General features: G+C 41.1%; 1 protein-coding gene across 2 annotated transcripts in view; it reads left to right on the top strand.

Moving 5' to 3' along the window:
- Positions 1 to 203: 203 nt before the first annotated feature.
- The window catches only part of LOC133650867 (CXXC-type zinc finger protein 5-like), a 43951-nt gene continuing 30542 nt past the window's right edge, over positions 204 to 13612 (top strand). For both annotated transcript variants that reach the window (XM_062048591.1, XM_062048592.1), the window contains exons 1-2: positions 204 to 505; positions 12467 to 13470. In XM_062048591.1, coding sequence (XP_061904575.1) covers positions 12676 to 13470 — 795 coding nt within the window. In that variant the 5' untranslated portion in view covers positions 204 to 505; positions 12467 to 12675. The remainder of the gene's footprint in view (positions 506 to 12466; positions 13471 to 13612) is intronic.

Here is a 13612-nt window from a genome sequence, read left to right on the forward strand (position 1 = left end):
ACTTATTAACGTGAGAAACCGCGCCATATAGTCAAACTGATTGATGACATCGGTTGTGCGCTGCGTGTTTCCACGACAATCGTGCAGGCTGCAGAAAGTGTCCTTGTCCGAGTGTCGCGCCGCACCAAAAGTCCACTTCGGTTTTTCCTCCGAGCTCCAAAAATCCATGAAACGTGTTTGCATGTTCCTCTCGGCGAGTGGGGTTGTAGAGGTGGGATCGCCAGGACCGGAGAAGGCAGGCTGAGGGGAACCCACGCGTCCGAGCACCACGGAAAGTCCGCCTCGGCCAAAAACACTCTTTCGTTTCGAACCTCGCGTGTTTCCGACTACACGGACGCGCCGCAGGCTACTTGTGGAAGGAGAGGAGGGGGGACAAATTGTCTTTCCTTCCCGCTTTTGGGTGTTTTTTGTGTGTGTCACCATTGCGCACGACAAGGCTTGGGAAGACGGAGCTCTCGGACTGTGGGAGCAGCCCCTCAGCCCTCTTGTGCTCGTATCCGCTCTGGTAGGTGCCAATACGCATCTGTGAGTACAAATAACATTGAATGAGAGGTGGAGCGGTGCACCGCACTTTGCTCAAGTAAGTCCAAAAAAAGTTCGGGGACGTCATCTCCACAAAGCGAAACGTTTTGGACTCGGATGACACTGCGGGAGCCGGTGCCGCAGATGGGCTTCCGAGCTCCAGACAAAAGCGGTGCGTAAAGATGCTGCTCCCACTTGGCACCGACAATCTCGCCTTTAATTTCGGATGCGCGCGGCGTGAAAACTTGAACCATTCTTGTGTGTTTATATTTGTGTGTGTGTGTGTGTGTGTGTGTGTGTGTGTGACTGGTGGGTTTAGTGACTTATTCCGCTGCCGTGCCCCTCCAAACACAAACAAGCAATATTAATGGTGCGTAAAAAGAGGCAGGAAGTGAGCTTCGTCCCGGTCCAGATGCCACAATCTCTCTTATCTACGCCTCGGTGTGCTTTTGTCCGAGCCTGAGCAAGTTCTCAGGTGTCCTTAAACGCACCACGAGGTGCAACATTACGCGTGTTTGTCTTCAACTTGGCAGAAAATGTGCACCGGATGGAGGCTGTGTGAGTGTTGTAGTCTAATCGTTGTCACCATGCTTTTTAACTTCCTGTGCGTGTGTGTGTGTGTGTGTGTGTGTAGGAGGTGGGAGGAATTGAAAATGTGACGCTCGTCGTCGACAGCGTGTCTGCAGGGGGGGTAGAGGAAGGAGGAGGCGAGGGCTAGGTTGGTGGGGGGTCGCATTATGTCCATCAATTGCGTTGCACTCATGCATGAAGTATTCCAGCGTCTCAGCAAGTTGAATCACTTGGTGGTCTAAATGGGCATCAAGGTGCAGGAACGGAAAAAACCCCCCAAAAAACCGATGTTTGTTTTTTAAATGCTGACTGCGATAAGTCGCCACCTGCGCCTGCAGTGACGTCAGTTCCCCGCACTTTAATGAGGCAGGCAGCATGGGAAAGGTTTATTGTCTAGTAGGGTGACTACTAAGAAAGTTAAACATTTTGTCTCTGTTTCTAAAAAAAAAATGCCGCCTGCATGCCGCCTGCTATTACTTGGTAAACAAAAACTATCAGTTGTATATTATAGGACTTTTTCTGCAAGGAAAATCATGTTAGGATAGTGACCATTGTGCCGATGTCTTCTTGTCCTACTCATAACCCATCCATCCATCCATTTTTTATCGCTTGTCCCTTTCGGGTTGGCGGGGGTTCCTGGAGCCTATCACAGCGGCAGGGTACACCCTGGACAAGTCGCCACCTCATCACAGGGCCAACACAGATAGACAGACAACATTCACACTCACATTCACACACTAGGGCCAATTTAGTGTTGCCCTGCTCACAACCACTAAAGAAAATATTTCACAGTATTCACATAAATATTTTGTTTACAGTAGTACCTCGGTTTTTATTCCGAAGGGCCGACAAAAGCTGTTTTGTAAGAAAACTGAAGAGGTTTTTCCCATAAGAAATTATCTGTTCCAGGCATCCAAAAAAATTAACACAAAACACATTTTTTAGAGAATAATTACAGTTTTGTAAATGAATAACTGAACATTTGTTTTTACCCTGATTTCAGATTTTTGTTGGCAAAGACGGCGATCAGTGGAGAGGGAATAGCCTCACAAATGGCACATTCGTACTTTGCTGCAAGTTCTTTGTTGAGTTCAGTATTGTTTTCCACCTTTTTTTAATGTGCTGACTAGGGTTGTACGGTATACCGATACTAACAATGAATTAAAAACTATACTATACTGCCTCTGGAAAAATACCTGTACTATTTTTTTTTTTACGGACATTACGGCGCGCTGTCGTCACGTCATGAGATTGTTGGTAATATGAGCAGAGGCTCATGTTTAGCACCGCACACGTACAGAGAGAACTTATAAGTAGACACGGTGTGGAGATATTAGAGGCAGAATGGACGCATTTCAGCTTAAAAACAAATTATAAATGTGACGCTATAAAAACTGAAGCGCCGCTTTACAAGAGGTGCTTTAAAACATAGCTCGCAAGTGGCTGACATCCATACGCAGTCATAAGTTTCTTTCATGTATCATCCCTGCAGGACAAGGAATAGCTAAACATGCGTCACTGCACACTGTAGATACACACTAGGATACAATAGAATAGCTAACCGCTAACAGAAAGCTAGCTCTCCTGAATATAAACAAATGGGTGGACCTATGCATACATCAACTTTAACGATACCAAGTACAAGAGCCGTATCTAGTCAATACTAAAATGGCCACTTCGATATTTTTTATTTTCACAAAATCTTATGTAATTTTTTAAAAATTGTTTATAAAGTCTGGAAATATTTCATGGACACAGGAGAACTTTAATTATGACCAATGTATGATTCTGTAACTACTTGGTATTGGATTGATACCAAAATGTGTTATATCACCTAAAATTAATGTGAAGTATCCAAACAACAGAAGAATAAGTGGTTTTTACATTTTAACAGAAGTGTAGATAGAACATGCTAAAACAGAAAGTAAGCAGATATAAACAGTAAATGAACAAGTAGATTAATAATACATTTTCTACCGCTTGTCCCTCATAATTTTGACAAAATAATTGAAAGAAAAATGACACAATATATCACTGCATACGTCAGCAGCCAAATTAGGATCCTTTGTTTGCTTACTTACTACTAAAAGAGAAGTTGTCTAGAATGTTCACTATTTTATTTTATGACAAAATTATTCTTTGATCACAATAAGAAACATATGTTTAATGTATAATACGATTTTTTGTTAACATAAAGCCAATAAGTATTTTTTTTTGTGGACCCCGTTTGTTTTGAAAAGTAACGAAATGCATTTTGGTACTCGTACCAACCTCAGTGCTGGCACAACTCTATTTGGTCCCATAGTGGCTTAATAATAATAAAAAAAAGTACAGCCACTGAGTCACCAATGCATGGGATTCTTAGTTTAAACACTTGATTCTGCGGAATGACATGCCGCACGATAACCAAAAGAGTAAGGATGGGTGCCCAATTTGTTACTTTTGTACCTATCGTAAAATCACGTAAAATCAAACAGTGCCATACATGCATACGATTACGATATTGTACAACACATATTTCCAGTTTCTCATTACAACATGTCCGAGAATTTGTATGCCTGGTAGATGATGCAACATTATACAACACCCCCAAATTTGGTAATGAAAACTACAACTAAGATACAAGTTACTATCAAACAGCTGGTGTGTAACAAATACAATGCTTACAGTATAAACACCTTGTAGAGCGCAACAAAAGAACAGCTGGCACATTCACCTTAATGGCAAAGACTGATCCTTGACTAGGCAACACTCCTACTGCCATCTAGAGTCTTGGAATTGCAACTGTATTCAAAGTTTACTATATAATACAAGCAAATGAGACTCAGAAGGGCTAGAAATCAAGATATAACAAGTGGACAGTAGAGATACACTATATTGCCAAAAGTATTTGGCCACCCATCCAAATAATCTGAATCAGGTGTCCTAATCACTTGGCCCAGCCACAGGTGTATAAAATTAAGCACTTAGGCATGGAGACAGTTTCTACAAACATTTGTGAAAGAATGGGGCGCTCTCATTAGCTCAGTGATTTCCAGTGTTTTCCAGTGTGGAACTGTCAGAGAATGCCACTTGTGCAACAAATTCAGTCGTGAAATTTCCTCACTCCTAAATATTCCAAAGTCAACTGTCGGCTTTATTATGAGAAAATGGAAGAGTTTGGGAACAACAGCAACTCAGCTATGAAGTGGTAGGCCACGTAAACTGACAGAGAGGGGTCAGTGGATGCTGAAGCGCATAGTGCAAAGAGGTCACAGATTTTCTGCACAGTCAGTTGCTACAGAGCTCCAAACTTCATGTGACCTTCCAATTAGCCCACGTACAGTACGCAGAGAGCTTCATGGAATGGGTTTCCATGGCCGACAGTTGCATCTAAGCAATACATCACAAAGTCCAATGCAAAGCGTCGGATACAGTGGTGTAAAGCACGTCGCCACTGGACTCTAGACATGTTCTCTGGAGTGATGAATCACGCTTTTCCATCTGGCAATCTGATGGATGAGTCTGGGTTTAGAGGTTGCCAGGACAACGCTACATTTCGGACTGCATTGTGCAGAGTGTGAAATTTGGTAGAGGAGGAATTATGGTGTGGGGTTGTTTTTCAGGAGTTGGGCTTGGCTCCTTAGTTCCAGTGAAAGGAACTTTGAATGCTCCAGGAAACCAAAACATTTTGAACAATTCCATGCTCCCAACCTTGTGGGAACAGTTAGGAGTGGGCCCCTTCCTCTTCCAACATGACTGTGCACCAGTGCACAAAGCAAGGTCCATAAAGACATGGATGACAGAGTCTGGTGTGGATGAACTTGACTGGCCTGCACATAGTCCTGACCTGAAAGCCGATAGAACACATTTGGGATGAATTAGAACGGAGACTAAGAGCCACAACATCAGTGTGTGACCTCACCAATGCGCTTTTGGAAGAATGGTCGAAAATTTATATAAACACACTGCGCAACCTTGTGGACAGCCTTCCCAGAAGAGTTGAAGCTGTAATAGCTGCAAAAGGTGGACTGACATCATATTGAACCCCATGGGTTAGGAATGGGATGGCACTTCAAGTTCTTATGTGAGTCAAGGCAGGTGGCCAAATAATTTTGGCAATATAGTGTATCATAATCTTTCATTGTTAAATGTTCAATTAAAAAAATATTATCAAACAATTAAAATCTCTTAACGCATGAAAACCCACAAAAGCACTAAAAATTGGCACCGTATCGGTTCAAATGTGAAAGGTACCCATCCCTACAGGAAAATATACAAAAGGGCAAACTTTTGGCAAAAAAAAAAAAAAGTCAAAAACTGAATCCTACAGAAAGTGGGGCATATGAAAACCAATAAATGGATGCTTAAAAATAACAAAGAGCAACAAACTATTAATACGCTATAACACAGTATAACTGTGAACACTATAAAAATAGGATGATTCAGGTAATACAATTTTTAAACACTCTGATAATGTCATAAAATGTTATCACAGTTTGTCAAGCAATCGTATAGTGTTTGTTCCCGAGCTCATTTATCCAATTACAGTACACATTACCCAATTTGTTACTTTTTGAAACTTTCATTCACTTTTAATTGTTCATTTATTTCTGTAAGAAATACAATTATTTTTAAGTGACACTAGACATCATCAGCATTTACTTAAACATTAATTGAAAAGGCTAAATATATGGTTCGTTTAAGTCAAATTTTAAACACTATATTACTCATATATTAATTGGTAGAATTCAATGATATGTTGTATTGTTTTTGGCAGATAATCTTCTTATTTCTAGTGGGGATCTTTGATCTTAGTTGTAGGCCAATGATTATACAGCCAACAAAAGCAAGTCAGTAAGTGTTGTTGTGACGATCGCATAGTAATCGTTGCAAAGAATTGATGATGTGACTCTTAGAAGTAATTAAAGGCAATAAATTATCTTTGGGTAGCACCAATATTTCACCAAATAATGTTTTTATGTGAATTCAAGTTTTGACTTGTATTAAGTGAAATAATGATCAGCCATCCTTATGACCCTCCCTCCACACAAGAGGAAAAAATAAACACACCCAAGCCCTAAAATGCTTTTCTCCATCACCTATTGATCAGTCAACCATGTCATCGACTGAACCACCCACCCATTTATCAGCTGTGTTGTCATAGGGAGGATTGGGAGGAGGATGTGTATTACTATTGTACAGGGCCGCACACACACAAACACATGCACACAGAATGAAGTAAGGCATCCGAGGACACAAGTCTTTCAAAGGTATCTTGTTATTTCAAGTCAGTAAAGTCTTTAGAATCATAATGGTGAGAACCTAAGCAATTCAGAAAGTGGAATAATATCGCTAAACAAACTAATACTAGCACATCATATCACAACAATATCAAACTTCCATTCTCTAGTTCCACTTCCAGTCATTTTTCTGTCATCTTGACAGTCTTTACATTTGACTTAGTGTTTTAACAATGTAATAGCTTTGGTATATACAGTATATATATATATATATATATATATATATATATATATATATATATATATATATATATATATATATATATATATATATATATATATATATATATATATATATATATATATATATATATATATATATATATATATATATATATATATATACGGCACACAAACGCATGCTCTTTGTGCCATATATCTCAAAGGAAAGGCTAAACACGTTGGCATACACATTTATTAATTTTACTGCCAAAAGTTTGATAGGATTGATAGCACTCGCATGTGGCTGCAAGCAAAGTTTGATGCCATCGCCAGGAGCTGGCAGTTAATTCACAAAGGGTTATGTACCTGAGTATTTCTTGGCCCAGTAACTTCCTGGAGCCCTCACTGGTTGCCTGGCAACTGAAATGGTTTGGCAGGAACGCGGCCGTAAACAACAAATTGACGTTTTACTCCTCGGGTTCTTGCACGGATTGAATAATTGAGACACAAGTTGTTAATTAGTGGGTTTTCAAGGCGCTAGTGGGTGGACGTCACAACTTCAGCATAGATCCACATTAGTTTTAGTCCCTTGTTTGCAGAGTCAGTGCAAAGTAAGCAATGTAAGCTAACAAGCGCATAAACAAGTATTGAAAAGAGAGAAAACTTCATTCGGGAGCTGTAAGGATATAAATATACAAATGAATAAAATACATTTTCCATCCATCCGTCCATTTTCTACCGCTGGTCCCTCTCAGGGTCATTCATGCACATTTGTAATGTACGTAAACGACATTCTGTAGAAAATTCTGATTTCAGACGGCTTTTCAGAGTTTGGTGGAAAAGTGTCTTTTGAAAATGCAGGTAAATAGAACGCCATCTGATACTTGTGGTTAATCATAATCAGACTTCACAACAAATTTCTGGCAAATGCTTTAACATTTAAACCAAATTAGCTTTAATTTTGCCTATCGTTTACAATACTAATGAGAGACACGAAGACAAAATGGTTTTTTTTGCATTCTAATTTGTAATAATCTACAATCTAAGTGGCTAGAAATGCAGCTGATAGGATCCATTCTGCCTCTCGATCACTTTAAAAATGCATCCCAAAACTGCAAACTATACTTGATTTACGTTCCGTAACCTGTATAATAACCAAGCTGTAGTGACATTGTTATTGTAAGAGTGAACACTGAGGAACTGTTTATCTAGCATAGTAATACATCGTTTTGCGACGGCATGCTACGGCACTAGCCGTAAACTAGCTTGAGTTTGTAATGCACAACACAATGCGATAAGACGCCAATCTGTACTGACTGAAAAACATGAACAATCATATTACAGTATCTGTAAAGTATTAGCCCACATTTCATGTTTTGTTTGTACACAGCAAGCTCGACATTGTATATATTTGTAATAACAAGCATGATGTGCTGCATGGATCATTGTCAATATTACAGTGACTCACTCGATGGGCAGTTGTCTGTTTGGTCAAGTTGGCCGGGGATGTTTTTTCAAGTTGACTTTGGGTAAGCACGTCATTTATGTCAGCATAGCTTGGCTCCAAGTTCCACATTTACCCCTGCAAGTCACCCTGACCTTACTCTCTCGGCTTCCGTCTGCTACAACGTTTCACCCTTTCCTCGCGCTCGCTTCTCTCAGCAGCAGTTCATCTTCCGTATATTTGGGTTCAAAAAGATAAGGTTGTGTATCCTCATTTGTCTAAAAATAGTCGTCTTTGATGTCTGTTACCAATCTGCTATGATTAGTAAACACAAGCGATTGTTTCCAGAAGTAGGAACACACATTTGTTGCTGGAAGTCGGAGGTGCACTGCTATGGAAACGGAAATAAATGCGCTGAGGAAAGAATTCCCGGTAAGGCATAAAATTACCAAATTACAGTAAATGTTGTTATGAATGTGCATGTTACTACATTATATATTTACTTGCAGTGTGTATATAATATATGTATATTGATGGAGGGTTTTGAAGTCGTTTGCTTTGAAGGCTAAAACAGTGACTCCCATTAACCACATTTTGCAAGTGTTTTTTTTTAGCATTTTTAGAATCCCCCCCCAAAAAAGACATGTGTTTTTGTCTCTCATAATGATTGTGAACGATAGGCAGAATTCCCCAAAAAGTGCAGTTACCCTTTAACAGCTTGCTAAAGACTGAATTCTGTTATATGAAAAATTGAACCCCAAAGCCTCACAGTAAAACACAACTGTGGCATCGGGGCGCCAGCTATTTTAAATACTTTGATTGCAGGATCACATCACACTTATAAAGCCCCACCCACACCAAAGTGACATATTGATTATTTAAAACTGTTTGTATGCAGATCTGAATACCATGTTGTTAATCCTATACAGAAACTTTTGACAATAATAAGGAAAAGGTCATGTACAGTGGAGTATGTCTTCGTTTTATACTAAGGCAGCATGCAACATTTGACTACCACAGTAATAACATTGTCAATTTACAGCAACCAGAGGTGTATAGCTTCAAGCATGAACTGCAGTATCAAGTCTGTGACACAGGAAATTGAGTAAAAGTGCCTCAAGTACAAAGCGACACTAAATTATCGGGTTTCAGCTGCATTGCATTTGGAACTCTCAGAAGCCCACGGTTGTGGTTCAGGGGACGGTTCACGTCAGGACAGCAGAGCCTTCAGTAAGTGATGTGGTGAGAGAGTCTAAAGAGTCATGACGTTGGCTTGTTCAGCCCAAGACTGTGCACCACGTTTAAGGTTGATGGTGTTTGATTGTGACTATAGGGTTAATTGATTAGAAAATACCTTTTATTTATATTCTGTTGCTTCGATTAATCATTTGATAAGTGTTACAATTGAAAATTGACAATGCCCACGCCGCATGGAGTGCCTGGGACATAGTTTCTGCTCGGCTGTTGCCCATAAGCAATACTTATGAGTGCCATGATCTGTGTGGTGGCGAACAATGGAGATTTTGTATTTTATTTTTATCAATGCCCACACGCAAAAGTGCAATTTCAAAGTTGATGAAGGTTATGGCAAGCATAAACAACTATTTTCCACCTTTGAGGCTAAAAGTGTGTTTTATCCGATTACTCAATTAATCAAACAAACTAATCGATAGACCATTACTCAATTGGGAAAATAATCAATAGCTGCAGCCCTAATTGTGACTGATCAATGCGTGTGATGCTAGGCGCGCCTTCAAAAAGGCATTAAGCTCCTACCAAATACATAGGAATACAATACAGAAGTGCAAACTAACACCTGAAGTGTGGTGTGCTGCCCTTGGCTCCAGCTTCACTGCAAGGCTGAACCCAGCAGGCACAAGACATTAAAACAACGTTGAGTACTTGTTGACTTAGGTCCTGACATTGAGCAACTCAATCCTAACATTGGAACAACATGTTTTTGACGACGTTTAATCAATGTTGGGTTCTCACGTTGATTTGAGCATTGAATTTTGGTAATTTCCCAACCAATATTTTACAACCAAAATTCAACGTTGAAACAACATGCTTTTTGACAACATGTATTCAATGTCAGGTTCTGGCGTTGATTTGACCATTGAAATTTGGTCATCCTCCAACCAACACTGTGGATCCAACGTTAGACACCAACGTTGTCTCAATTTTACAAATACAACTATTTTGTAATGTTGTTTCAAAGTCAATTTTAAAGGACATGTATGTATAATCAACGTTGTATCAATGTCTTGTGCCTGCTTGGAATACCCAGTAAACCTGTGAGCCTTTCAAAGGAAAATTTTGGCACATGTTGTATTTTCATCCCTTCATAATGAATCATGTCACACTTTTAGTTTAAGTACTGCTAAAAGTTGTTTTCCTCTGCAGATTTACATAACAATATCAAGAGAATAGATCATTCAAATTTTATAGTATGCACGACAGAACAGCAGTTGGTGGTGGAGCTGATTAAATACCCAAAAACAAATAATTTAGTTATTCTACAAAACACCATCTATTGACAGATAGTTAGAACTATATGCTACTTTTTATTAGAAATGGCAACAGCAGAGGATTTTAGGATACATGTACATGTATGAGACAGTCTGCTCCTACAACAAGACGATAGAGAAAAATAAATAACTTATTGACTATAACTTTGGACTAGAATTTAATAATAATGGGGGACTCGCTCAAAGCTCTTTGGGTAAATCTCTACTGGGCCATACAGTATATGGAGTTATTCTCTGACGTAACTAAGACAAAATATGTCACTAAAGTCTCAAATTCCAAATGGAACTAGGTAAGATTATTTTATAATAATTTCAGCCATGCATCCATGGTTAGATTTAAAATTTTCGGGACACCCAATTACACAAAAACAAGTACCAACAGGTAAGAATAGTCGGTTTTGCATGATAGGACACCTTTAAGGAGTACACTTGAAGTTATAAACTCATTAGGATAATTAGAACATGGCAGTGAGTAGGTCATAAGAAACAATGTAATGTAATCGACTTTTCTGGTAAAACCAGTCGGATTCGTCTATTCAGTCTAAAAACAATTCTATAAAAATAGTAAAGATCTAAAAGCCACTTGTTATATCATGTTGACAATTGGAAGATGTTCAGCAATGTGTTATGTCATTATCAGCCAGAAGGTTTTGCCTGGACTGTCGCAGAGCAAGTCAGCAGTATCCAAAGTGCTGCGTCACATCTGCACTATAAATTAGTGAAACAACCTCACTGACAATACACATCATCTTATAATTCATGGCGTCATCCTACGACGGAGGGATCGACATGTCCCAGCTGAGTTACCCATTACAGTAAATCACACATTTTTTTTTCTTGAAAGTGTTTATGGGTCGTCTCTGCCAGTTTTGTCACTTTGTAGATGACTTGAGAACTCATTTGTTGTAGTGATTGATTGTATGCCAATTCATTAATCTTGTGGAACACTCAAGGCTTTTAGCACGTTTACTGTATTTAGAACATTGATGAAGCGCCTGGATCAGAACTGGATATTCTCCCAGGTCTTGATTAATCAAGAAATAGTCCTGGGCATGGGCCCAAGCTCACCCGATTTACTTCTGCGGATGCACAGCTGCCAGAGCGCAACTCAGAGTGTGTGAATTTCAAATGTCTATCAATAACCACTTAGCTGCTTTTAACTACATGAGAGTATTCAGAAATGACCGCTAAACACGTACTTCGTCTTGTCCCGTGTTATATAAAACCCACACATAATCACTCTGTGATGACTCGCAACGCTTTTATGCGTTCACTTGCAACCGCAGAGAGATGCAATTAGTGCTGAGATGCTTAGGGGAAACCGGACCCTGGTCAAGACTGGAGTGGGAGAAACTGAAACTATGGGGCCGAAGGGCTGTGGAGCTGGCTCTGGTTCACTGGCGCCACATCCCCCTGTGCTGGTGAGAATGTGGGGGCTGTGCTCTTGCCTTTGAAGCTTTACCTCCCACTAATTCTGGCCTTCCAATTTCCACACACTGCACAGATGCCCCCCCCCCCCCATACCCCCTCCCCGTCCTCTTCCCCTCCTTTCCCTTTGTTTCCCTTATAAGGAATGGCCCGGCCATTTCCTCGGCTTTTCTGTGGGAGGCGGTGTGCTTGTTTGTGAACACGGACAGGTCAGGAGAATACGGGCGGAGTTTGCCTTTTCATAGATGAGCAGCCACAGGAATCTCAAGCCCAGTGCTTGATTGCATCTCTGTCCAGTTGGGAGTCTAGCGCTACCTGTCTTCAGAATTGTCTTCATCCTTACAATGGTTTGATGCAAAATACCACCATATGATCTTGAATATTTACATAGGAAATTATATCATTGCAACAAATATACATTTTAAGTATTCTCACATTCTCCATTTAGTTTGTGACAAATGTTTGTTAAAATTGGAAAAAGTAAGATTTTGATCAATTGCCTTTGCACTCCCTTGTCTCCATGTGTCAAGGTTCCCGGTGGCCCATGGAAGAACGTGGATGAGAGCTTAGCTGTAGAGCAGGCAGAAGGCCTGTCTGTTGTCGGTTGGCTGACTCGTCCATCAAGGAGTGGCATTATTCTCACCAGGGCACAGAACGGACCAGGAAAAGGTTTTTCACGTTTATCCCTGCTCCCTTTCCACCCTCATCCCCAACCCAGGCGGGACATACACTCTGGACCATGTCTGGTAGGTTGTCCCACGGGGGCCGGACCGAGGACCTGGAGCGGAGTAGCTGCAAACAGGACTCTCCTGTCATAGAACGCAGGAACCGCAGTGGCATCATCAGTGCACCATTAAACAAGAGCCTTAAGAACTCCCGCACCCTCTCGCAGTACACAGCGGTCTCCTCCGCCACCAGCAATGGACACAAAGACAATAGTGAGACAAAGAGCCACTTGGCCAAGCCCCAACAACCTACACCACCCCAGCCCACTGTCTCCGCACTGACAGCAGCCAAGTTGGACCGAACCCTAGAACAGGTTCTGGAGGGACAGAATGGCCTGCTGCACTTTGCCCAGGCAGCAGCACTATTAAAGCGGGCTGGTATGGAGCACATGCTTCTTCCTGGGGGCATGGGAGTGGGAGTTGGCGGAGGAGATGCCGGCTCGGGGGCTAGCGACTTAGAGGGTACGTCTGTCACGGATGCCGCAGGTGTTCCTGTTGACTTTCCATATGGAGTAGGGGGCGGCTTCCCCTTCAACCCGGGGCTTTTCATCATGACGCCGGCCGGAGTGTTTTTGGCGGACAGCGCACTGCACATGGCCGGTCTGACGGAGTATCCGGCACAGAACGAGCTGGCCTCTGCTATCAACTCCGGTAAAAAGAAACGAAAACGTTGCGGCATGTGCCCACCTTGCCGACGGCGGATTAACTGTGAGCAGTGCAGCAGCTGCCGGAATCGCAAGACGGGTCATCAGATCTGCAAGTTTCGCAAATGTGAGGAGTTGAAGAAGAAACCTTCTGCTGCTCTGGAGGTAAGAAACTGTAGTCCTGGACTATTCCTTGTTACTGCACATGTGCAGACTTGATTCAGGAAAACGTACTGTACCAAAACAAACTTGTTGGCACAATTATTATATAAATGAAGCCGTTACCCAAGTGGAAAGCAGAAGAAGA

This window comes from Entelurus aequoreus, linkage group LG05 (assembly GCF_033978785.1).
Source record: "Entelurus aequoreus isolate RoL-2023_Sb linkage group LG05, RoL_Eaeq_v1.1, whole genome shotgun sequence".
Taxonomy (NCBI): domain Eukaryota; kingdom Metazoa; phylum Chordata; class Actinopteri; order Syngnathiformes; family Syngnathidae; genus Entelurus; species Entelurus aequoreus.